This window comes from Myotis brandtii, unplaced genomic scaffold, assembly GCF_000412655.1.
Source record: "Myotis brandtii unplaced genomic scaffold, ASM41265v1 scaffold65, whole genome shotgun sequence".
Taxonomy (NCBI): Eukaryota; Metazoa; Chordata; class Mammalia; order Chiroptera; family Vespertilionidae; genus Myotis; species Myotis brandtii.
The window spans coordinates 729,977-755,150 of NW_005370516.1; the positions used below are offsets into that span (position 1 = coordinate 729,977).

The 25,174-nt window shown below is 33.4% G+C and overlaps 1 protein-coding gene across 3 annotated transcripts in view; it reads left to right on the forward strand.

Moving 5' to 3' along the window:
- The window catches only part of NUP37 (nucleoporin 37kDa), a 35,019-nt gene that overhangs the window by 4,145 nt on the left and 5,700 nt on the right, over positions 1 to 25,174 (forward strand). For 2 of the 3 annotated variants that reach the window (XM_005880717.2, XM_005880718.2), the window contains exons 4-6: positions 3,345 to 3,469; positions 7,694 to 7,766; positions 11,164 to 11,258. In XM_005880717.2, the coding sequence (XP_005880779.1) occupies positions 3,345 to 3,469; positions 7,694 to 7,766; positions 11,164 to 11,258 (293 nt within the window). Of the gene's footprint in view, positions 1 to 3,344; positions 3,470 to 7,693; positions 7,767 to 8,680; positions 8,873 to 11,163; positions 11,259 to 25,174 lie in introns of those variants that run through there. The other variant, XM_014528746.1, reaches the window with a different exon arrangement.

Below are 25,174 nucleotides of genomic sequence, written 5' to 3' on the forward strand. Positions count from 1 at the left end.
AACAAAGAAACAGAATTTCCGGAGGATGTGGCCCAGAAATCAGGATTTTAAAAAGATTCCCAGGTGATTCTAATGTGCAGCCAAGGTTGAGAACCACTGCCTTAAGGGGAAATCAGCTATGGCTAGGTATTTGCCACCACTGAATTAGACTTATTACTCTGTGTGGTTCCAGAAAGCAGAATTTGGAGTCATGAGTAGAATTTACATGTAAAAAGATTTTGTTTCATGTTAAAGAGAACTCTTCTAATAATTCGATCTATCCTAAATGGAATAATCTCCCCCCAAGAAGTAGCTAGTTCCCTCTCACTGAAAGTGTTCAGAAAAGGGTTGTGCACTCTTGTTTTCAGATGACGTACCAGGGATTTAAGCATTCAATGAAAGAAACAGAGTAGGTAAACTTTACAGTCTCCTCTAACTAAAATTCTATACTTGGCCTTAAATGGGTGTGATAGGAAAGCCTGCCCATTTCAAATCCTTAGAATAGCCCTTTCATCAACCTGGCTTTGCTCCAACCTCAAATATGCTGGAGCCTTGTATAATGATATGTATTATGGCAAGTTTTCCACAAAGTATCTTAATTTCCTGCCTATACAATATTGCCTACACCCAAAATAGCATTTGTCTCTGCCTATACCACACACACACCCTGGCCTTTTAGTTGGCTCAATGGCAGACATTGCTGCCAGGAAAAAAACATTTCACTGGTAATACATAAAGCTCAGACTGTACATTCCCTGGGATTTCTTTATCCCCATGACCACCAAATAATTCCATATATGCTTTGGATAACAAATTACAAGACCTAATTGTCAGCACTATTGTTACAGTAGCAAAATAACGTCTGTTTTGATGGTAAAAACTTCATTTTTAGAAGATTGATTTGTTGAGTGTAGAAAAATAGATGTAACCCAAACTATGAAGTCAGCTATGATTAGGCTTCTAACCTTATTTTAAAATTGCTTAGTGGTTGCTGTCTTGGTATATCTGGCTGTTAGCCATACAGTTATACACACAAATTACAAAGTAATAAAATTTGACAGTGTTTTCCTTTCCTTGATAAATACATTTTTAGACTTTTTTTCGTTTATGGACAAACTTTTTGCTGTTAACTCTAAGTTCATCTGAAATTTAAATTTATTTTCAAGGGACATCTGAATTATGTAGAGAAAGAGATGTGTAATGTATTTATGAAATGACTTTGTTAAGATCTCAAAGGCTATCCTGGAAAAATCAACACATCCACTGGGATTCAATTAAAGTACACATTATACAACTTTGCATTTAGATTCAGGATGATTGGAATTCTTAGAACAAGTCTTCAGATAATTCCCTTCCATAGAGACACACATGTCCCATTAAATATCAAGTTTCACCTGCTCTAGATTTTTTCCTGCTATTTTATAATCCTATAAACTTTTATAAAAGATAACTAGTCATTTAACATAGAAGATTCCTTTGGAAAATTTTGTCACGAAAATTTTTGCTTTTGCCCTGGCCAGTGTGGCTCGGTTTGGCATTGTCCCGTGCACCAAAAGGTTGCTGGTTTAATTCCGGGTCAGGGAACATGCCTGGGTTGTGGGCTTGATCCCTGGTAGGGGGTGGGAAGGAGACAGTCGATCCATGTTTCAGTCTTACATCAATGTTTCTCTCTTTCCCTGTCTAAAAATCAATAGAAAATATATATAAAAAGGAGCAGAAAAAAAAACAACCATTCTGCTTTTGTCTTCAGACACAGGGTATTGATTTAAATAATAAAACCATGGTTTATTTATTTTTAAAATCACAATGTTTTAAGCTTATAAAATGTGTTTTTAAGTATATGTTATCAATATATGGTATAGAGAATAATAATAAAATAGATTCCTATCTACCTAGCTTAAGAAATGGAATATTAGCAATTCTTTTGAAGCCCCTTGGGTATTCTGCCCTTATTGCCCTTCTCACCCCCAAGAATTAATTCCTGGTCAGGGAATATGCCTGGGTTGTGGGCTTGATCCCTGGTAGGGGGTGGGAAGGAGACAGTCGATCCATGTTTCAGTCTCACATCAATGTTTCTCTCTTTCCCTCTCTAAAAATCAATAGAAAATGTATATAAAAAGGAGAAGAAAAAAAACAACCATTCTGCTTTTGTCTTCAGACACAGGGTATTGATTTAAATAATAAAACCATGGTTTATTTATTTTTAAAATCACAATGTTTTAAGCTTATAAAATGTGTTTTTAAGTATATGTTATCAATATATGGTATAGAGAATAATAATAAAATAGATTCCTATCTACCTAGCTTAAGAAATGGAATATTAGCAATTCTTTTGAAGCCCTTGGGTATTCTGCCCTTATTGCCCTTCTCACCCCCAAGAAGTAACCATGTCTGAATCTTTGTGTTTTACAATTCCTTGTTTTTCTCTATAGAGTTACCATAGGTGGTGCAAATCAATATTTTTTTCATGTTTTAAACTATATCAATGAAATTATTCTGTATTGTGATCTCCAATTTGTTGCTATTGATATATTTGTTAGATTCCTCCATTTTTTACTTCATTTATTTTCACTGTTGGTTTACTTACAGTTTTTTACTATTGAAAACATTGGAATGAGGGGGGGTTGTCTTCTGTTTTGTTCCCCCCTCCTTTCATTTTTTTTCTCAATAGTTTATGTTTTACATGCCATTTTTCTTCTTTTATTGGTTACCAAAGACACTTTAACATGCATACTTAAACAAAGTCAAAATTAATATCTTTAACTTTATGAACAAAACAAGGACCTTTGACACATGAACTGTTATCACCCCCCCAGGCTTCTGTTGTCATATTTTAGCTATCATTTTTTTTTTAACCCACAAATTTGATGTTGTTTCATGTGGCTAACATTTGTTTAATTTACTCACCTGTTTGCTTCTTATTTTTTTTACTCACTGTTCCTTACATCTGAGGCCTTCCTTGTGGGGTCATTTTTCTTCACTCTGAAGCACATATTCTACTAAAGGAAACAGTTTATTAATAAACTTTTTGTAAAGAACCAGATAGTAAATACTTTAGGCTCTTACAATTAGGTATAGCTCACAGTTCTATGTTTAATATTAGAAGTTGTTTGGGTCTTTAGAAGTTTGGTGATGTTTTTGTGACCAGAAATAATGCCATAAGAACTTAACTCTTGTTTATATTAACTAGCCTCTAGAAAAAACTGTTTTTGTTATACATCATTTTGCCCAAAGTCAGGAACCTATCAATTACATTAAGTGAGGACTCACTGTACATAGTCTCCTGGTAAGTTCTTTATTATCACAAAATGGAGTATTACAGTGTTTGTTCCCATAACTTATTATAACATTGACTGTTTGCTTAGGAGGAAGAAGCAGACATTGAAGGCCTTCAGTATAAAACACTACAAACAATTCACCATGGAATCCGAGTTGGTGGCATAGCTTGGAGCCCAGAGACTAGACTTGATTCACTTCCTCCAGTAATCAAGTAAGTTTAAAATTATTATTAAGTGCAATATTAATTAATGTCTTTGTGTTAAGTGATCTGAAGCCTTTGATCATTAAGGACTTTTTCCCTCTATTTCCATTTTCTCCAGCTCTAGATAGTAAATATTTTAACATTTGCTATTATTTCATAATTTAGGCTTATTTGTCTGAATTTGTGGTTTAAATATGTAGTCATAGCAATGATGGCTTGAGTACATGGCTGGGCCTACGACAAAGCTCTCTACCTGAGATTTGTCTGAATCATTTTGTCTTCACAGATTCTTCACGAAGTTTACCACTTACTGAAAGTATAAGTCCGTTAAAAGAACTAAATTTGATTGAGTCATTAATCAACCTTACTGCCCTATACATAGTCCAAGGTCACATTTTTATGTTTAACAATACATAAAATTAATCTAATCTTTGCACTTCTGTTTTTGTGAAGGCATTTGAAAAGAATAATTGCTTTTTGAGAAAAACCATAACACTGCCTGCTAAGACCTTCTTCATCAGGGCCATAATATGTCAGAGTATTTAAGGTCTGTTACAAAACACTAACCTTGCTTCCACAAATACCACGGCTAAAAGATATGTCTTCTTTTAGTAAACAGTATTTAGCCATCCACAAGTTAGCATTTACTGAGCTAACCTAATTTTTTAAAATGAAGGGATAATGTACATACAGGGAAGCTCTCAACTCTAAAGGGTACAGTTTCATCAGTGTTGACAAATGCAGACACTTGTATAACCCACTCACTTAGCATTTCTGTCACCGTAAAAGATTCTTTGTGCTCCTTCCCAGTCAATTCCTGCCCCCTATTCCCTGCCAAAGCAACCATTGATCCAATTTCTTTTACCAGAAATTAGTTCTGCCTCTTCTAGAACTTCATATAAATGAAATCATACAGAATATATATTTTTGTGTGTCTGGCTTAATGTTTTTGAGATTCATCCATAGTGTGTATACCAATGATTCTTTTTCATTTTTGAGGAGTATTCCATTACATTGTATAAATATTCTGCAATTTATATGCATTCTCCTATAAGTGGAAATCAGACAGTTTGCAGTTTTAGCTATTATGACTAAAGCTGCTATGAGCATCTCTGTATACAGATTTATTGTATAAATGGCTTCATAGGGGTAGAATTACTGACTCAGAGGGGAGATGTGTATTTAACATTTTAAGAAAGTACCAGTTTCCATAATGGTTCTATCATTTTATGTTCCCACCAATAATCTAAGGATGTTCAATTGCTCTACCTACTCTCCAGCATTTATTGTTGGCAATCTTTAATTTTAACATTCTGGTTGGTACCACAATGACATTTCCTGATGACTAATGATGTTGAGCACTTTTTAGTGTGCATTCTATTTCCTGCCTTCAGAATCTTCACCTACAACAAGATTGTGAACATGTTCTATGATTTGTTCTAGAAGCTTTTACAGGTATTAGCTGCCTGAATTTTGAATAATCTACATAACAATTCTTGTCAACATACATATGTCATTGTTAATAGCCAGTGTGCTGTTCATTTCCTTTTATATTAAAAGGAAATGTTCAGAGCCTGGAGCTAAAAAAAAAAGTCAGTCATCAGTCTCTCTGCATTCCGTAGGAGATTTTGAAAGCTATAGAAACCATCTCCTTCTCGTGGTTTTGTTTCGTATCTGCTCTCCTGTCCTTTTTTTAATGGATTTGCTGTATTGTTTCATCTTTTGTGTTGTTGTTGCTTTTTTATTAGCTGCCTCAAAGCTACTTCGGATCTATAGCAATATAAATTATAAATTCAAAATATTAACCAGCCATTAATTTTAAAAACAATATTTTTTAGAGCAAGCTGACAGCACAGTTTTGTTTTCAAATAAATTAAGTATTTTTATTATAAAAATAATACACACTTACTATATCAAGTTTAGAATATACAAAAATTTTTTTAGATGCCAGGTATACACCTAATACTTTTTCCATTTTTGTTGGTAAATTTATACAATTCTAATTAAACTGTATATATAAGTTTTTATACTTTTTATTTTCCTTTACATTTGTTTCATGGCATTTCACAATATGTAGTCTTTTTTCGTGACTAAATAGTAGTCTATCAAGATGACTGAGGTGTAACTTTATATTTCTCTTATCATCATTAACTTTTATCCTACAGTTATAATCTCTTCATAATATTTTATATTTTATCTTTAGCATTTAGTTGCCTTAAATTCTGTTCTCTCTCTCCCTCCATCCCTCCGTTTTCTCTTTTTCCATACCTACTTGATGGAGAATAAACTGTTCATCTTACTTCAGTTCTCTGAGGTTTTCTGGTTTAAAGAATGATATAAATGCCCTAAACATGTTTAAACTAAAGCAGCAAAGATTTAGAGGAAAGTGGAACAACACAAAGTTGACCACAAAGTTTTGTGATTTGTTTATTTTAATTATTTCTTTATTTTTTATTAAGTAAAAATGCTTTGACTTCTATAACTTTTTTGTACTCATGTTTTTACTGAAGTTGGCCTCATAGTTATACCTTCTTTACAAACACTTTTGCTTGAGATATTTCTTTTTAAAACCTTCTGAAATAGACTTTATCTGTTTTAGAAATGAATTTTGAACAGACTTTTCAGTGATTTCTTTATGACATAACTATGAGAAAACCTGCTTTAGGAAAGACCCTCACGTTAGTAATGTTGTAGCAAATTTGTTCTAGAGTTTCCTCTGTGTGGGAAATAAGGAATACCCAAAACAATAATGGGACAGATTCAAAAAGGACAAGTAGGTAGATTAAGTTTTGTTTTTTAGTTTTTCTTACCTTCTATTTGTATATATGAAATATAGCATCCATTCCCAAAAGAGCTATGTGCAGGGTGGGGCAAATGTAGGTTCATAGTTGTTTGGATGGAAAACAATACAATCCTACATAATAAAAGGCTAATATGCAAATTGACCAAACAGTGGAACGACCAGTCGCTATGATGCACACAGACCACAAGGGGGCAGACAATCAACACAGGAGCTTCCCCCTGGTGGTCAGTGTGCTCCCACAGGGGGAGCACCACTCAGTCAGAAGCCCTGAGCCAGGCTCATGGCTGGCGAGTGAAGTGGTGGTGGCGGGAGCCTCTCCCGCTTCCACAGCAGCGCTAAGGATGTCCTACTGATGGCTTAGGCCCATGGGGAGCAGGCCTACACCATCAGTCAGACATCCCCCGAGGGCTCCCAGACTGCGAGAGGGTGCAGGCCAAGCTGAGGGGAGTGCACAGATTTTGTGCACCAGGCCTCTAGTAATTAATAAATAAAAATACAAGAATAAATTCTATGTTTCTTATACTCACAACTGTAAACCTACTTTTGTTCCACCCTGCATACTACTGAGGTCCTCCGTGTGCCCCTCCCCAATCACTGAGAAGAGATGGTAACAGGTGTACCAACACATTAGGAGCCTTTTATTTTATTTAAATGTTGTTGAGTAAGTTTATTAGCTAAGAAAAAAATGCTTAACTTTAATGTAGTCAGAACTAAGGAAATTTAGGTCTGTTTGATACTCATTCACCTAAGATAATTAGAAATAAACTTTTTAAAAATATATAAATATAATTTTTATTTTTCCCCCAGCCATAATCTGACATACTGAGAATCTAATAATTTTAGGGTTAAAGGCAAACTAGTTTAAAAAATAGTTATTGCTTAGATTTTGTTTTTTAGTGTATTGTGCATTGATGAACTACTAAAACAATACCTTAGTGTAGGGTCAGTATAAATAATATTCTAGTTTTTATCTTCTTTCATCTGATTTAATTTATTTAGAGGAATAGAACAAGTGAGAAGGCTTATGGATAACTGAAGAAGCCAAAGACTGATGTTTTTAATGTCTAATATTGACTTAGCTAAAATGAGGATACTTTTAAATCACATCCTTTTATTCTCTTAAGAAAAAGTTAAAAGTTAAGTTGATATGTTGATTTTTAATAAAATTGAACACTTTTGTTTTTTAAAAGACAAATCAAGAATATACTAAATTTTGTGTGTTTTCTTAAATTTAAGTACCTTCTGCTTTCAGTAATGGCTATGTAACATTTTTTATAACAAAGTCACAACATACTCCTTCTGCCCAAAAAAAAGCATGACTGAGTGATGAAAATAGCTTTGGTGACTAGAAGGAATTTGGAAGGTACGGATGAGAACTTTCATTTACAGAGACTAAAAGTGGGTTTGTTTGTTTGTTCTTTTGCTTCCAGATTTTGTACTTCAGCTGCTGATATGAAAATTAGATTGTTTACGTCAGATCTTCAAGATAAAAATGAATACAAGGTATGCTAGACAAGTATAATTTCTAAATTTATAGTTTATTTTAAAACATTATTTCTTGCTTTTTAAAATTAGATTTATCCTAATTTAAGATGATTTGTTATGGTCATCTTTAAAGAATGTGATTTAGGGTCTCGTTTACTCTATTTTAGGCTAAGTATCTAGGTTCTTAGTAAGAACTGCAGAATATTAATCTGATATCACTGATTAAATTAAAATATTAGGTTGGCACAAAAAATGAGGGAGAATTCGAAATTCACAGTTGGTATATAGTAGGAGTATAATGGACATGAAGACACATAGAGTCCCAGTCAAACTTCAAAGAAACAGTCATTACAGCATAGTGCAAGGCAGGGTTACATCGTATGCTAATTACCATGTTTCTCTTTTATTAGTGTAGATTTTTCCCCCAGCCATAATCTGACATACTGAGAATCTAATAATTTTAGGGTTAAAGGCAAACTAGTTTAAAAAATAGTTATTGCTTAGATTTTGTTTTTTAGTGTATTGTGCATTGATGAACTACTAAAACAATACCTTAGTGTAGGGTCAGTATAAATAATATTCTAGTTTTTATCTTCTTTCATCTGATTTAATTTATTTAGAGGAATAGAACAAGTGAGAAGGCTTATGGATAACTGAAGAAGCCAAAGACTGATGTTTTTAATGTCTAATATTGACCTAGCTAAAATGAGGATGCTTTTAAATCACATCCTTTTATTCTCTTAAGAAAAAGTTAAAAGTTAAGTTGATATGTTGATTTTTAATAAAATTGAACACTTTTGTTTTTTAAAAGACAAATCAAGAATATACTAAATTTTGTGTGTTTTCTTAAATTTAAGTACCTTCTGCTTTCAGTAATGGCTATGTAACATTTTTTATAACAAAGTCACAACATACTCCTTCTGCCCAAAAAAAAGCATGACTGAGTGATGAAAATAGCTTTGGTGACTAGAAGGAATTTGGAAGGTACGGATGAGAACTTTCATTTACAGAGACTAAAAGTGGGTTTGTTTGTTTGTTCTTTTGCTTCCAGATTTTGTACTTCAGCTGCTGATATGAAAATTAGATTGTTTACGTCAGATCTTCAAGATAAAAATGAATACAAGGTATGCTAGACAAGTATAATTTCTAAATTTATAGTTTATTTTAAAACATTATTTCTTGCTTTTTTAAATTAGATTTATCCTAATTTAAGATGATTTGTTATGGTCATCTTTAAAGAATGTGATTTAGGGTCTCGTTTACTCTATTTTAGGCTAAGTATCTAGGTTCTTAGTAAGAACTGCAGAATATTAATCTGATATCACTGATTAAATTAAAATATTAGGTTGGCACAAAAAATGAGGGAGAATTCGAAATTCACAGTTGGTATATAGTAGGAGTATAATGGACATGAAGACACATAGAGTCCCAGTCAAACTTCAAAGAAACAGTCATTACAGCATAGTGCAAGGCAGGGTTACAAATTTGTTAAGAGCACAGACACAGGGTCAAACCACCTGAGTTTGAAGCCCAACTCTACCACTTTAATAACAGTATGACTTTAGTCACCTTCCTAGTCTCTATATTTATTCCCTTACCTGTAAAATAGGGATAATCATAGCATCTGCTTCATAGAATTATGGGCTAATTCGTATAAAACACTTAGAACACTGCTTTGTACACTGTAAGCCCTATATGTGAGTTTTCTATTGTTGTAAGAAATAGTTCTGTAAAATAAGTCAGACAGAGAAAGACAAATACAGTTGACCCTTGAACCATACAGGTTTGAACAGCACGAATCCACTTACAGGTGGCTTTTTTTCAGTAAATATCTGTACTATTTTCGATCCATAGTTGGGGGTGCACTGATGTGGAGGGCCAACTGTTTGCATTGACCTATACCATTTTATATAGAGGACTTGAGCATTTTCAGATTTTTGTATCCACAGGGGGTCCTGGAACCAACCCCCAACAGATACTGAGGGTAGTTAAGTTTTGGGGGAGTCAAGATTTTTGACTGCTCAAGGGGTTAGCACTCCTAACCTCCACATTGTTCAGGGGTCAATTGTACTGTATGATCTCACTTAAATGTGGAATTTTAAAAAGCTTAACTCATAGAAACAGAGTAGAATGGCAGCAAAAATCAGGCTAGGGAGTAGGGGAAATGTGGGCATGATGGCAAAAAGGAACAAACTTCAAATCATAAGATGAATAACTTCTGGGGACTAGAAATCATAAGATGAATAAGTTCTGGGGACTAGTGTATATCATGGTGAGTATAATTAACAATTCTGTATTAGATACTTGAAAGTTGTTAAGGGTAGATCTTAAATGTTCTCACCACGAAACAAAAGTGGGCCCTGGCCGTTGTGGCTCAGTTGATTGGAGCATCCTGGCTTTCGGGATCAATCCCTGTCAGTGCACATATGGGAGGCAACCGATCGGTGTTTCTCTCTCACATAGATGTTTCTCTCTCTTTCTCTGCCTCTCTCTCTGCCTCTCTTTCTCAAAAATCAATAAAAACATATCTTCAGGTGAGGTGAGGATTAAAAAAAAGTTAATGTACTAGGATTAATAGACATTAAAATTAAATATTAATTTAGTTTGTCTTATACACTGTGGCATAAGCTTTGAAGAATGTTTAGAGGATTTGAGTTTGTTAAAGTTACACAAAAATATTTAAATCAAAATTTTTTCTTCATGATATATTTCTAAATAGCAGTTCAAAATAGAAGCACTCTATTAAAACTAAGATCAAATTTGAGCTTTTGAAAGAATGGAGGGAGAAAGAACAATAGTCATTAAAATATTGAACCTTGCTGGCTCACATAGTGCTCCACCTTGTACCTTCCCCTTTGTTCCTTCTGTAGCCAGAAACAAATCTGTGGGTTGTTGTGATTGTGGGCTGGTAATACTGCTACCTCCAGTGCTGGCAGTCACATTGAACAAGTGAATAAAGACCTTAGAATGTGAAGTTCACCCTATGTGTTTATTAGGCAGCAGCAAGTGTGCAGAGCAGTAGGTATGAAATAAATAGTTGAGGGGGACTCTTAACTCAAGCCCCTAGAAAGTTCCAGCTTTAATTTTTATTTAAACTTTATGTAATAAGTGAGAAAGGAGGTGACATGAGGACAGGTACAATAAAAAAAAAAGTGGTGTTTTTGTAAGAAATGCATACTAGAAAAGAAAGATTAAGCTAATAGCAGTGTGTTGAATAATCAGCTTCTTTCCAAGAAAAACCTTCAGAAAAGTGGGTGTATAAATCATGCTTTAAAAATAGCAGATTGCTAAGAAATATTTATGGAAAAGAGAAGCATGCAGTGAAAGCTTTTAAGGCAGTGAAGTAAAAATATTAGGTAGGAATAGTGTAGATTTTTTTTTCCTGTGTTCTTATTAATTTTTCCCCTTATGTCAGGTTTTAGAGGGCCATTCAGATTTCATTAATGGTTTGGTGTTTGACCCCAAAGAAGGCCAAGGAATTGCAAGTGTGAGTGATGATCATACCTGCAGGTATGTTGCTTATGGTGCAAGCACATTTTAATGTTTACTTTAATAAGAATTATATTTTAAAAATTAGAGAAAATATAACTTCTATAGATACTCCAGATACTTCATTTAAATTGTAAGTATGACACAAATGTGAGTTTCAAAACTGGTGAGTTAAGTTCTCATCCCAGTTTTGGAAACATCCCTTACTGATTCATGGGTGCCACTCCCTCTTATTTTATATCTGACCATTTATGAAATCTAAATATATAGGATCAAATTCTCCAGTTATGGACAAGATCAGTAGGATAATAAAAGGCAGTTGCCATATTGTGACATTATTTCACAGATCCTGTCCGGTAAGTCATAGTTTAATAATTGCAAATTTCATTTGCTAAAACAAGACTCATGGGAAATTAGTGTTTTGACAAATTTGAAAGTCTCTATTTAAGCTTTTCTGTATATATAGCACATTTCAGTGTCACATTCTTCCATCCCACCCCCGTTTGGAACAGATAAAGTAGCTATAGCATTTTAATAATGCCTAAAGCTGGAGAATATCACAAGTAAAAAAACAAGACGAAGAGCCAGAGTAGGAGGTGGAAATAGGCTGTGGAGGCAGGAGTGAAATAAGTGAATCAGTCATGACAGGAGTGCCAATTGCTTCATTCTTTCAACAGCACTGTGAGAAAAAGAAAAACACACTGTGCTGCTGTTCTGCATAGTTTTAATATTTGATCAGGCTGTGACAAAATCAGTAGTATTTATAAGCACTTGTACACAGACAAAACTATTAAATATGTGTCCTTTCACATTGGAAGTAAAGCCACTATCTACTTTTTAAATTTTAATCTTTGTAATAGCTCATCTTTTTAAAGTTAGAGTCAAAGGCCATTATTCTTTTTGATCTGCCTGTTAAAATTTTCACATCAGAGATATCAAAGATTTACATGACCCCAAGTATTACAAAACCAAGTTTATATATAGATCTGAGGAGTAAATAGAACTATTTTTAAGATAAAAGTTAAATCACTAGAAATAAGTAGTGACATTTTAGTTCTCTAAAACTAGACTTTCCTAATCCCAAGCATTTGGGGTAATGATACCTGAGAAGGGAGAAAATGAGTGTCTTTGCAGGCCAAGGAGTAGCCTCTGAATAGTGAATAAGAGCCAGACAGACCTGGGATTACATTCAGTGGTCTGTGAATTTTTTTTTTCTCTTGTAGACTTTTAGATTTTTTTGGACTAGTAAAATTGTCCTAAAATTTTGGGGGACTGACACAGGGTTTCCACCTTTTTATTTTTTTAAGTGATAAGAATTTTTAAAGTTCTACTGCCTTCAATTACCATAATTTTATGAAAGAAAGAACATTATTACTTTAAAAAGGACAAAGGGCTTAACTTCAAAGTGAAATTAGACTTAATAAATTTAACTTTTTGAAAACTCACTATGTTGCCCCTAATTGTCGTATTTTACTGGGCTGTGATTTATGGTGTTACTGTTCAGCAAATACTTGCTCCCCTTTCCCCCGCCCCCATGGAAGGAGGAGATTTTTCCCATTCTATTGGGTTTACACATGTGACTTGTTTAGGCCAATATAATATTAGCAGGTCTGACACAAGCAGACACTTTAGATGTTTTATTTGGTTTGTCTTGACCTTCTGTCCTCTCTCTTTGCTATAAGATGAGCATGTCCTAGATAGCTACTGGCCCTAGAAGAGAAACACATGGACCAGATATGGACCCCTCTGGTATTACGAAATAAAGTTTCCCACAGACCCAGGAGCAAGAAATGTATGCTTGTTTTTGTAAGCCACTAAGATTTGGGGCTTGATAACATGATTTTATCTAGCCGGGGAGCTAAATTTAGAATTCATTAACTTAGTTTGCCAAGTAGAAGTAAATGACAGTCCTGATTGACTATTAAAGTCAAACTTCTTGGGCCAAAAGGTAAGCAATATAGCTAAGATTTTTAAAAGAAAAAGAAGATACAAGTCAAGGAGTTTAAAGTAAGGAAGAGAAGTATCATACACTCTGACAGTAACAAAGGAAAGAAGGTATTCTGACGGGACAAACTACAATAGAAAATTGTTTCAGTACAACTATCTACATTAACTCAAAGTATAGAATTGCCAAGTTACAAGTAAAGACACCAGCCAAATGGCAACTGCAATTTGGGCAGAGGAAATAGCCATTTTCATCCCAGGAATCATTCCTATCACTGCACTAAAGTAACGCCTCCTGCCCTAGCTGGTTTGACTCAGTGGTTGGTGCGTCAGCCTGCAGATTGCAGGGTCCTGGGTTTGGTTCCAGTCAAGAGCACATACCTGGGTTGCAGGCTTTATCCCTGGCCCCAGTTGGGCACATGTGGGATGCAACCAGTCGATGTCTCTCTCTCACATTGATGTTTCTCTGTCTCTTCTCCAAAAAATCAATGGAAAACATATCCTCTGGTGAGGATTAACAACAACAACAAAATAAAGTAATGTCTCCTACAATCTCAGTCTGCATGTTAAAATGGAGAAATGGATAAATCCTTACCCAATCATAGTCAGAGCCTGTGTCATCTTCCGAGTAGTTTTATATGCAGGTGATACAATGCTTAAAAAAGACACGCTAAATAGAATAACTAGACTGAAGGTCAGTAAGGAAGTAGCCACTGTGGTAAACAGTTTGGCAGTTCCTCAAAAACCTAAGCATGTGGCCCACCAGTTCCACTCCTAGGTACAGGTGCATACCCAAAAGAATTAAAAACAGATGTTCAAACAAGAACTTGTAAAGGAATGTTTTTAGCAGTACTATTCACAATAGCCAAAAAGTAGAAACACCCCAAATGTCCATCAGTGAATAAATGAATAAACAAAATGTGGTATGTCATTGAAATATTATTCAGCTATAAAAATGATTGAAGAGTACATATATATATATGTATATATATATATACACACACATATATATACATATATATATATATATATGCGTGTGTGTGTAATATATATATGCATATCTATTACAAGATGGGTAAAACTTAAAAACATTAAAGTAGCTAGACAGAAAATATTCTATGATTCCATTTATATAAAATTTGCAGAATAGCCCTAACCGGTTTGGCTCAGTGGATAGAACGTCGGCCTGTGGACTCAAGGGTCCCAGGTTCGAATTCGGTCAAGGGCATGTACCTTGGTTGCGGGCACATCCCCAGTAGGGAGTGTGCAGGAGGCAGCTGATCGATGTTTCTCTCTCATCGATGTTTCTAACTCTCTATCCCTCTCCCTTCCTCTCTGTAAAAAATCAATAAAATATATATATATATTTAAATTGCAGAATAAGCAAATCCATAGCGACAAAACAGATAATGGTGCCAGGAACAGCGGGGAGGAGAGAATAGGCATGACTGCTAATTGGGTACGGTGTTTCCTTTTGGGATAATAAAGATTTTCTGAAACTAAGTTAAGAGCCCCTGAATTATACACTTTAAAATGGTTTAAATGGTAAGGTAAATGAGTAAAATAAGTGAATAAAATTTTTTAAGTACTAAGCTATATTATATAAAATATTATAGCCTGAAATAGTACATTATCACATATATGTAACATATAAACAATCCTGCAATATAGAGTCTTAACATTTTGTGCTATAAAGAGCAGAATGAATAATTTCTCTCTCTGAATTCGTACCAATTTTAAAAATAATTTTTAAAATACAGAATTTTGATCAATACATGTTTTCTGATGTTTGACTTTGGCATTTCCAAGAGAGACACAATATAATAATCAGCTAGGAGATTTCTGGCCTTAGGAACACCATTTCAAAATGATCTGTCCCCTAACAGATCATAAAGTTTATGTGTTTTATTGAAAATTGTCAAATTCTGAATCGAACAGAATAAAGATAGTTCTCACTTGCACTCATATATCAGTCTATCCATTAAAAAGTAGTTACTTGTTTACCTTTTGTTATAGAGAAGAAGTAGATTTGTAGAAAATAAATTAATAAAGTAGATTAGTTTATTCATTCAGCAATTATCAAGTATCTACCTTGTGCCAATCACTGCACTAGGCACTCAGTAATCACTGATTTATTTTTAAACTGAATAATAGTTTCAGAACCATTTTAGGCTTCTCTAAGACTGTCAAAGGTATTTATTTTCTACATATAAATTGCAATATTAATAAGTAAATATTACTAAAAATTTTATTGAGTACTTTACTGTATGCTCACCACACTAAGTGCCTTTATCTCTGTAAATCTATTTCATTTTACAACTCTGAGGTAGGTACTATTTTTATCCTTATTTTACAAGATGAGGAGTTAGGTATAGAGAGGCTAAGTAACTTACGGAAAATGACATAGCTGTCAAGTAGAGGAACAAGAATATCAGGCAGCCTGGCTCACCTGCACTCTTAAATCACTCACTCTTCTGCCCGAGTGACAGTTTTCAGCTTTATCCTGAGGAAGTGGTATTTCTATCTAAGAATATTTTAGATCTTTCTTATTTCTCTACATTCTGTAACATAGTTTTAAAACTATGAACCAAGGTGCTACTCATCATATCAAATGTAATTCTAGACTATGATAGATGAAATTTTATATAAAGTTCATCTACTTGTAGTATTCTATAATCTGTGCAAGTTCTTAAGAAAATTGAGTTCTCATTTAAGTCAGTGGTTCTTTATCAGTCCCAGTACCTACTTTTTTAATGAATGTTTTATAATGCCTACTATATAATCTTAAATGAAATTCATAGAAAATATAGCCTATCAAAATATATTAAAAGTTATAGTACTTTAATTGTATTAAACATTTCTATAAAAAGACAAAACAGTGCATATATATATATACATATACGTATGTATATATATATACACTCAAATATCTAAGAAGACATAAGACATAGTGAGACAGTCTTTGTCCTGTTTTACAATGAATAAATTTGAATATCCTAAAAATAAGATAACAGAAAAATGTAAGGCAGAAGCAAGGCTGCCAAGTCACATAATTCCAGGGCTATGGTTTGATGGAGCACAATGTAAATAGTGCCATCTGGAGTTCTGCAGTGTCATAGCCCTGAGTAGAACTTGTTATTAGGATAAAAAATCATGTCCATAGTAACAAAATTACTAAATGTGGTGCCTGGACAATGTGGCTCAGCAGTTGAGCGTGGACCCAGAAACCAAGAGGTCACTGGTTCAAAATCAAAATAGAGATAATATGGAAAAACAAATTAAAGGAAGGATAGTACTCTACAAATCAGCCAGTGTTCATATAGATATTATCAAAATTCACCAGTATGCCATAGGATGGAGTACTAACAACGATTGCAAAAAACATAGTTCTTATCTTGAAATGTGCCCACCTTTTGAGCTATTTCTAAATTTCATTGGGACATTCAAAGGTCATGTAGAATGTCTAGTATCCCTGTTTTCCCACTAAATGCCTGTAGCATCCCAGTTATTAGAACAATAAAAAGTACCCTATACATGTTGGAACCACCATCTGTTGAGAATCATTGATTTAGATAGTAGTACGTGACCAAGCACTATTCTAAGTGTTTTATATGAATTAAATTAATCCTCAAAAACCTTATATGGTGAGTTCTCATTACTTTTACAGATGAGGATCCCAGGCAGTCTGATTCTGAAATATCATCCTATACTGTTTCTCCTTGAAGGTTCTTTAAGAAGCTTTAGTCTTTTTCTTTTATTGAAAAAGATGTTCATATTACCTGTGTGTTCTAATCAAAATCAAACATGTAGGACTTAATAAGGTTGATAGAATTGTCCTTAGAGTCATGTCTACAAAGTGTTACCTTCTACTTGTGAAGAATTTGTAATTTTTGAAATACTCTACTACTACCACCAATTCTTGAAATGAAGGCATCATGTTCCTTCTCCATACTTCATTAATTCAGTTCTCAGGTGAGGAGGAAGATTAAAGAGAAACAAACTTTTCTCGAGGATGAGGAAAGTTATTCTAGAGTAGACTGCTCTAGTCTTTTTTCTAACAAGGTAGTTGGCAGAATCAGCCATGCTTTACTACCTTAGGGTCATCACAGCATCTAGAAGAGTGCTCTTGTAGGTACCAGTGAGTGGGTGAAGGAATGAATACGGCTTTGTACCTGTTACCAGGTGTTTAGGGAAAAGATGTTGTTACCAAACAAAGCACCTGACAAGAGGTGTGTTTGGGGAAAAAATTCCAAGTAAGTCACAGGTGGGGTTGCTAGTGATTCAACCACATGTTCTACACCATTTCTTTTATGGTTCCTTATCATGTCCAACATATGCAAATACATATGCATACATACGTGTACAGATATCTACATAAATATTTGTTTATGTGTATGCATATGCACAGGAAAATGTAACTACTAGTGTTTATAATTAAGACCCAGCATCATAAAAAAGAAAGTTAAAGTTGTTATGATATTTGAAAAGCAAATACGTGCTTGTTCATGTAGGAAGATTTATTATCCCCTACCTACAAAGAAAGTAAAAATGGTACTTTAAGTATTTATTGGGTTAAACTTATTATTTTAAAAACTCACTAATACAGAACATCTCATTCCCAGTCAGTGCCAAAGAGCAGATGTTCTTGTATATTAAAAACAGTACCGTTCTGTAAGAGCAATTCAGATCAACAAGTAATTATTAAACATGTTTAGTATAGCCAACATTTAGTACTCTGGGGATACAAAAGAAATAAAAGAACCAGTACTCACTGTAACTACAAAGAATGTCAGAAGTAAATCCTTTCCTACTCCTCCCTACCAATAATCTTTTAAAATATTACATAAAATTTATGGTGAAGGAAAATTGGCTTCTAGAAACTAAGGAATTCTTAGTTTAAGATGAAAATAATAGAGGCAAGTAATGTGCCATTCACTTTAACTATGAAACATGGGATATTAGTAGTTGTCATGTTCTAGCTGTCATCATTTTTACAAAGAATTGGAGGAGTGGGATATAAAAATTAAAGAGTAAGATTATTTTTTAGGAATATAACCAAGTCACTAGATAAGGGAATACTTAGTTACCTAAGATATTCACTAAGCCAATAGTAACGGGTTTTGAAAATTTTATAAGAGGAGAAAATGTTTATCAACTCTCTCTGTGCACCCCATGCTAACTGAGTTCTTTCCACATTACCTCTGTTCATATATATTTGAAGAGTTTTCAAGATCCATAATTAAGATGGAATGTTCCTTCCCTACCCTCACCCCAGTTGGGATCACAAAATATGTGATTTATTTAAAAATAGTACTTGTGGGAAACAGAGGGATACTGAAAGCCTTCTAAAGATAGGCCAATGAAGCATCTCTTTGGTGATTAATCCCCATTTAGAAGCAAAAATAAACCATGCCTAAATAATTCTAGATACAAAGTGAAATCAGGAGAATTTATATTATTCATTAAATGTTATAGTTAAATAATTCCAGAAACAAAGTTCTCTGTCTGTCTTCTAAAATTCCCTCTAATTTTTGTAACATTTTTAAAATTATTGCATAGTTCTAAGAACTTTAAGAATGAGATCAAATAGTTTGTGTTGAGTTTGGTAATTACTTCCAGCGAATGGAATATAAGGATTCCATGTCTTTATAAGAACTATCCAAAATTTATACTAAAACCTGTTGATCACATTTGCAGACATTTTAATTTTGTGAAATGAAATCATATGTTATTGAAAGATTATACTACAGTAAAAGTAATAAACTGATGAAAGAATTTTCTGAAATGTTATATAATGGTGTATTGGTAACACCATTCTCTCATATTCAACTCTTTGTTCTCCCTCATGTGCCTGTGTAGATGAAATACAAAACCAGTACTTCTTATAGTATTACCATATCAGTGATTGCAGTAATTTAAGCCTGCTTTATGGGGCCCTCATGTGGTTGCAGTAAGTGAATTATATACGTGAGAATAATATCCATAAACATTTTTTAGGGTTATTCTGAAAATCCATTTATGTGACTGATAAGAGTCATATTTTAATTGTAAAATATATCAAAATTTTTCTTAGAAATAATGAAATGCTAATTTTTCTGGGTAATATTACTGGTATTTGTATTAAAGTTTATGTTAGTTAAAAGAAAAGTCCTTTTACTCTGAATTTCTTGAAGATGAAATCATTACATAGTATCTGTTTGAAAACTACCATATGGTATTTTTTGCAGTTGAGAGTGTAATGTTGAGGTTTACTTTTAAATGTGACAAAATTTTCCACAATTCCTATCCTTCAAAAATCTGTTCAACTCATAGATACAGAGGTCTGATGGTTGCCAGAGGGGAGGGGTCTTGGGAAACCAGGTGAAAAGGTGAAGAGATCAAGAAGTACAGATTGGTAGTTACAAAATAGTCACAGAGATGTAAAGTACAGCTTAGGAAATATAGTCAATATTATAATAAGTATGTATGGTGCCAGGTGGGTACTAGAAATATCAGGGGAGCACTTTGTAAAGTATATCATTAACCACTGTGCTGTACACAAAATAATATTGAATGTAAACTGTAATAGAAAAATAAAATTTTTAAAAATCTATTTATCTCTAAGTTAAATAAGATGTTAATTCTCCTCTGGGGTGGCCTCAGGTAGTTTCTCACCTCTGTGATAAGCTTGTAATAGTTGCTGCTTAATTTGTTTACAATTTCAAGAAAACAAATGAAGCAACAACATGTAAGCTATAAGTTTGTTTGTTTTTTTAAGTTCTCCAAGGCTTCATGAAGATATACAGTAGTCAATTATTTTTTGTATAGTAAAGTTGGGTTATTAGCATTAGTTTGAATCAGGGCACTTCCTCTCCCCTCCAAAACACTAATAGCCTTTGATTGGATTCTATCATTAGACTCTATCAATGGACTCTATCATTGACCCATTTTTAATTATTGAAGGGTAATATATACAGTTACTTCTCATTTTCTCCCTTATAAATCTTCTTAATCTCAAATCAGTAAAGCTTCTGATAACCCATTTCTTTTATCATGAATACTACTAATACATTAATACTACTTGGTTAGTAGTATGGAGTATTAAAAAAAGCAGAATTAGTCTAATCTTATTTCTGAATATATTTCAAACACTGACATACTAAAGCACTCTTTACAAAATTCTTAGTTCATACAGTTGTGCCATTAAGCTTTTTGCCTAGATACCAAAGTTCTTCATAGTCTAAGCCACAGGATGACAACATTTATTCTAGATTTTTGCTTTTAATTATATGGTCCCCTACGTCTGAATTCCTTTTGCACTTAAAACCAGATATTTTAACACCAAATTATTTTGTAATTTGTTTATTTTTCTAATTGTATGTTCACTGACTTAGGAAGTACACCATATCTCTTCCTTTTTCGAATCATCCATAGCATGATGAGTAACTTAGTTACTTGGAAATGAGAGGGGGGAAATCTTCATTTTGCTATCGCAAATTTAGTGAAAAATGTTTTTTGTCTATAAGTGTCAGAGGTCCCTTTCCTACACCCAGTAACATTGTAAAGTGCCTTCTCATCCTTATAACTACATCTCGGTATTACTTTTGTTCTTACTTTCATATTTAATTAATGCAGAGGCTCATGTGATCCAGCCATGTCTTTTAGATTGTAGTTTGTATTTTTTGCTTTATCATTTACAGAAGACCAAATGGATACAGATGTGCCATTTAATGTCATCTGTTCCTTCTTTGTCTATGTTCTTGGTCATAAACATTTGGTAGCAGAAATTTCCTTATATGATGAACTTCCTAACAGACGAGCTGCCAATTAAAAATAGAGAACAAACAAATAAAAACGATGAACTTCCTAACAGACGATGAGCTGCCAATTAAAAATAGAGAACAAACAAATAAAAAGAACAGAGTATTACCCAGGAAGTTTCCTTTTGAATTCTCAGAGGGAACATCTCCCTCTAATTTTCAATTTAAAAGGCCCTAGAGAATATCTACAATATCCTCAATATGCCAACAGCCAATTTGTGATATCTTTTTATTAATTAAATGGAACAACTACATTTAAATAATATATGGTAGGAATATGTAATGTTCTCCTGAAAAGTGCTCAACCTGAAATGATTTAACAATAAACTACGAAATCATTTTAACTATAAACTACCAAAAAGTAAAGTAATTGTAATTCATAATCTTAGCTCTTTATCCATACATTTTACAGCTAAATCTAAGAGTTCTGCTTAGGACTACAGAATGATGAGGGGTTGGAGATGTTTGTTATAGTCAAATTGGATCAAAAGTGTTATTTTACTTGAAGAGTGATGCCTTTTAATTCAGTTTATATTATTGGCTTCTTAATATGTCAGCTGATTAACTTTATCTTAAAAGCTTTTACTTTGAAATTTCCCTTGCAAACATTTAAGTAGGTACATATATATCCTTCATATAGCTCCTGATTTTTTGGTCAAGGTAGTTTAACTTGGTAATGTTATATTTTAATACTTTTATAAATGATCTATTGTCTTTACATGTGTTTGATTGTGTGTATTAAGGCTATGAACCCTTACAGCTTTTCTGTTTCTGTAATGTACCACTTCTCTTAAAAATTATGTTTCTGTGGTGATAATTAACTTTTAGGTAATTTTATTTATACATAAATGTGTTAACAATATATTTGGAAATATTAAAATATTAATTTCCAAAGTTATGGATCCTCCCCCCCCCCCCCCCCCCCCCATTACACTAGAAACTCTTATCTGACATGGTCTAAATCTGTCATTCCTTAGATAAAAAGAGTCAGTAAACTCAGGAAATCTTTTTTTTTTCTTTTTAATCTTTACTAGTATTGTTGAAGGTATTACATAGGTCCTCCTTTTTTTCAGGAAATCATTTTAATGGACTGTCTACCTACCTTATTTTCTTACACAACATACATATGAAAATTTTTCAACTTTGCCAACCTTTTGACAAGAGGGCAAGGCTTTCTCTTTCCTTAAGTTATGAGATCATTGACTAGTGTTAAGGACCTCTTTTTTACATGATCCACACCCATGATACAGTGCCTACAATGAAAACACTTGCTAAGCAGTCTTAATTCAAATATATATAGATTTTTATAATATTTATTGCTTAATCTTCTGTGACTGTCACACATGCCTAATTTATGAATGCTTTTTAAATTTAGATACCATTAGTTAGTTGTCATCAACTTAGTTTCATTGAAACAGCTCTTTCACATTCATATTATGTCAGCTTATAATATTACTTAATTACATTAATAAACATGGGTTCACATCACTTACAAACTGTTTTGCTAGCAAAGAACCCATAGTCCCTCTTGGTAAGCCTACAATATGCATGTGCAAGAATATTAGAAGAAAATTGTCTCTTTTCCTCTTCAGTTCTACAGAGGGACAAAGGAAGAGTGTCAGAAGGAGCTCAATTAAGAGAGCTCCTACTGTATAAATTGTGTTCACTACATTTTAAAATGGATGCAAATCTATCCGTACATAGATACATGAAAATAACATAAAATGCAAGGAAAAAGGGGTGCTTTGAGAAATCTACCTTAAAAATAAGACCAACTAAAAAGTTGTGCTTTTGGCCATTCAACAAATGATTGTTTTAAGATTATTTTTGTCAGAAAATGTGTCAGAGAAAATGTAGGCCTTTTCAGTTGGTCATTAATAAATGTGAGAGAGGAAAAAAAAATGAGGTAAGAGTTTGGAAACCTATTTGACGATACCTGCTAAAGTTGAACATATTTGTAAGCTATTACACAGCAATTCCATGCCTGAGCATGTACCTGGAAAGTGGGTTGGTATGTGTGTTTTGTGTGTAAAGGGGGGGAGGGGTGTCTGTCTGCACTAAAAGATGTACAAGAAGGTTTATAGCAGCATTATTGGTAATGACCCAAATTTGGAAGCAACTTAAATGTTTATCAATAGTAGTGTGAATAAGTACATTGCAGATTATTTAGTTAATGGAGTAGTACATAGTACAACCTGCAGGAGTGTGGGTAAATATCACAAAATCTAATGTTGAATGAAAGATACCAGACCAAGAAAATCCATACCATAGGATTCCATTTTTATGATCTTCAAAAGAGGCTAAAGTGTTAAAAGTCAGGATAGTGATACCTTGGTGAGAGCAAGAAAATATGACTGAAAGAAAGCGCAAGATGACTTTTAGAGTTCTGAAAATACTCGGTTTCTTAAGTTGGGTACTGTTTTCTTTGAGTGTGTTCTTTGAACTTTATGCTTAAGATTTGTGTATTTTTATTATGTATGCTGTGCTGTAAAAATATTTTAAACAAAAGAAATGTGACTTTATGTGATGGAACTGTTATTAACTAGATGAGCCATGTAGTAAAGACACTGAAAAATGTGTTGAGCTCCACAAAAGGATTTGAGAAGAGCTTAATTATGGAATCTATCAAAAAGGGAAATAAGACTTAACAACCTAAAGTGTACCATCTGCAGCTAATTTGGTTATGATAACTCATTTCATCCCAGTTCGTTGTATTGTGCATATTTGGTACTTGGAGTATGCAACCACTGAGAATTATTTAATAAGCATATAATTATAAACCGTAAATCATTTCATCCTAGTCCTGTAAAGTAATCTGGATTATCATCCTCATTTTAAATCAGTTTTTATTTTTAAAGTGTCAGGTTCTGTTCGGGACAAAATACTGTGAAAAAATTTGATTTCTAGAACAGAAATACACTTCATTAATTGACCTGTTTTATCAAATATCTTTATCCATATTTTCTGTCTCTTTGGTTTCCTTCATTGGAAAGGGGAAAAAATCATGAAAATGTTCTGGTATGTATTCAATTTATATAATTGCAAACAAAAATCAAATAAATATTAGAATGAGATCAAAGGAATGGAGCCTTTCAATCATTTTCTCATGGGACTCGCTGAATTTGCAAGACAGACTCCTACTATTTCAATCATGATAAAATACATGCCAGCCCAGTGCTTTATTATACAAAAGGCAATGGAGGAGAAAAAAATATTCAGTTGCCATAATTAATTATCTTCTTCATTGAGGGGAGTGAAACGCAATTGCAAAAACCCTTGGTAAATGTGATTCACCTCTTTAATTAAATTGTAATTCTCTCCCTTATACAGTACATACAGATATAAAGTGTTGATTTGGCAAGAGAAAAGAGTATGCTTCTAAATTAGCTAATCAAGTAAATAATCATTTTGAAAAATATTTATATTAGTTTATATGTTACTATAATATTTCAGTATTAGAGACCCTGTAATTTCTCTGAGGAAGAAAAGTGGTTTGGTACAGAATAGTAACATTGTTTAATAAATATGTCTTCTTTCATTGAAATACACTTTTGCCTAGATTTTAAAGATATATTCTTTTATTTATGGTTCTTAATGAAGTGTGAACTCTAAAACCTAGAAGGAAAAGTCCAAGGCATTCTAATTAGTGAGTTCAATGCTTAAGGACCAGAATTCTGTGGGCACTTTGCCAACAACCCACCAATTTCTGTCTCCTGCCTTGCTAACTCTATGCCACACTCTGTACCAGTGAGACATAATAGTGGCTGCATGTGAAGAATGAGCTGGAAAAATTATCAGTCTGGGTTGGGGATAGCACTTCTGACAACAAAGGGAGACTTCTGAGTTTTGATCTCCACTCAGGATAGGAAAGAAATTGAAATAGAAAGCCATGTCATTGATTAGCTTGGTTCTTGTTACTCTGGATTTGGAAAAATTTAAGAGAGAGAGAGGAAGGAACCAGGTGTTTTTTCCTCCAATCACCTTTAATGTGTTAGCTATCAATCTAGGCCACCTTTGAGAAAGAGAATTGGGGAAGTAAGCCAGATCAAAAAACATAAGATAGTAATTGGTCCCTGACATGGAAACCCAAAGGCAGAAGGAATAAGCAGCCATGGAAAATTATTTATCTCCCTAAATTCACATCACCTCATACTAGCTTCTTTATACGTTATTTTGAAAATGGGAGCCACTGGG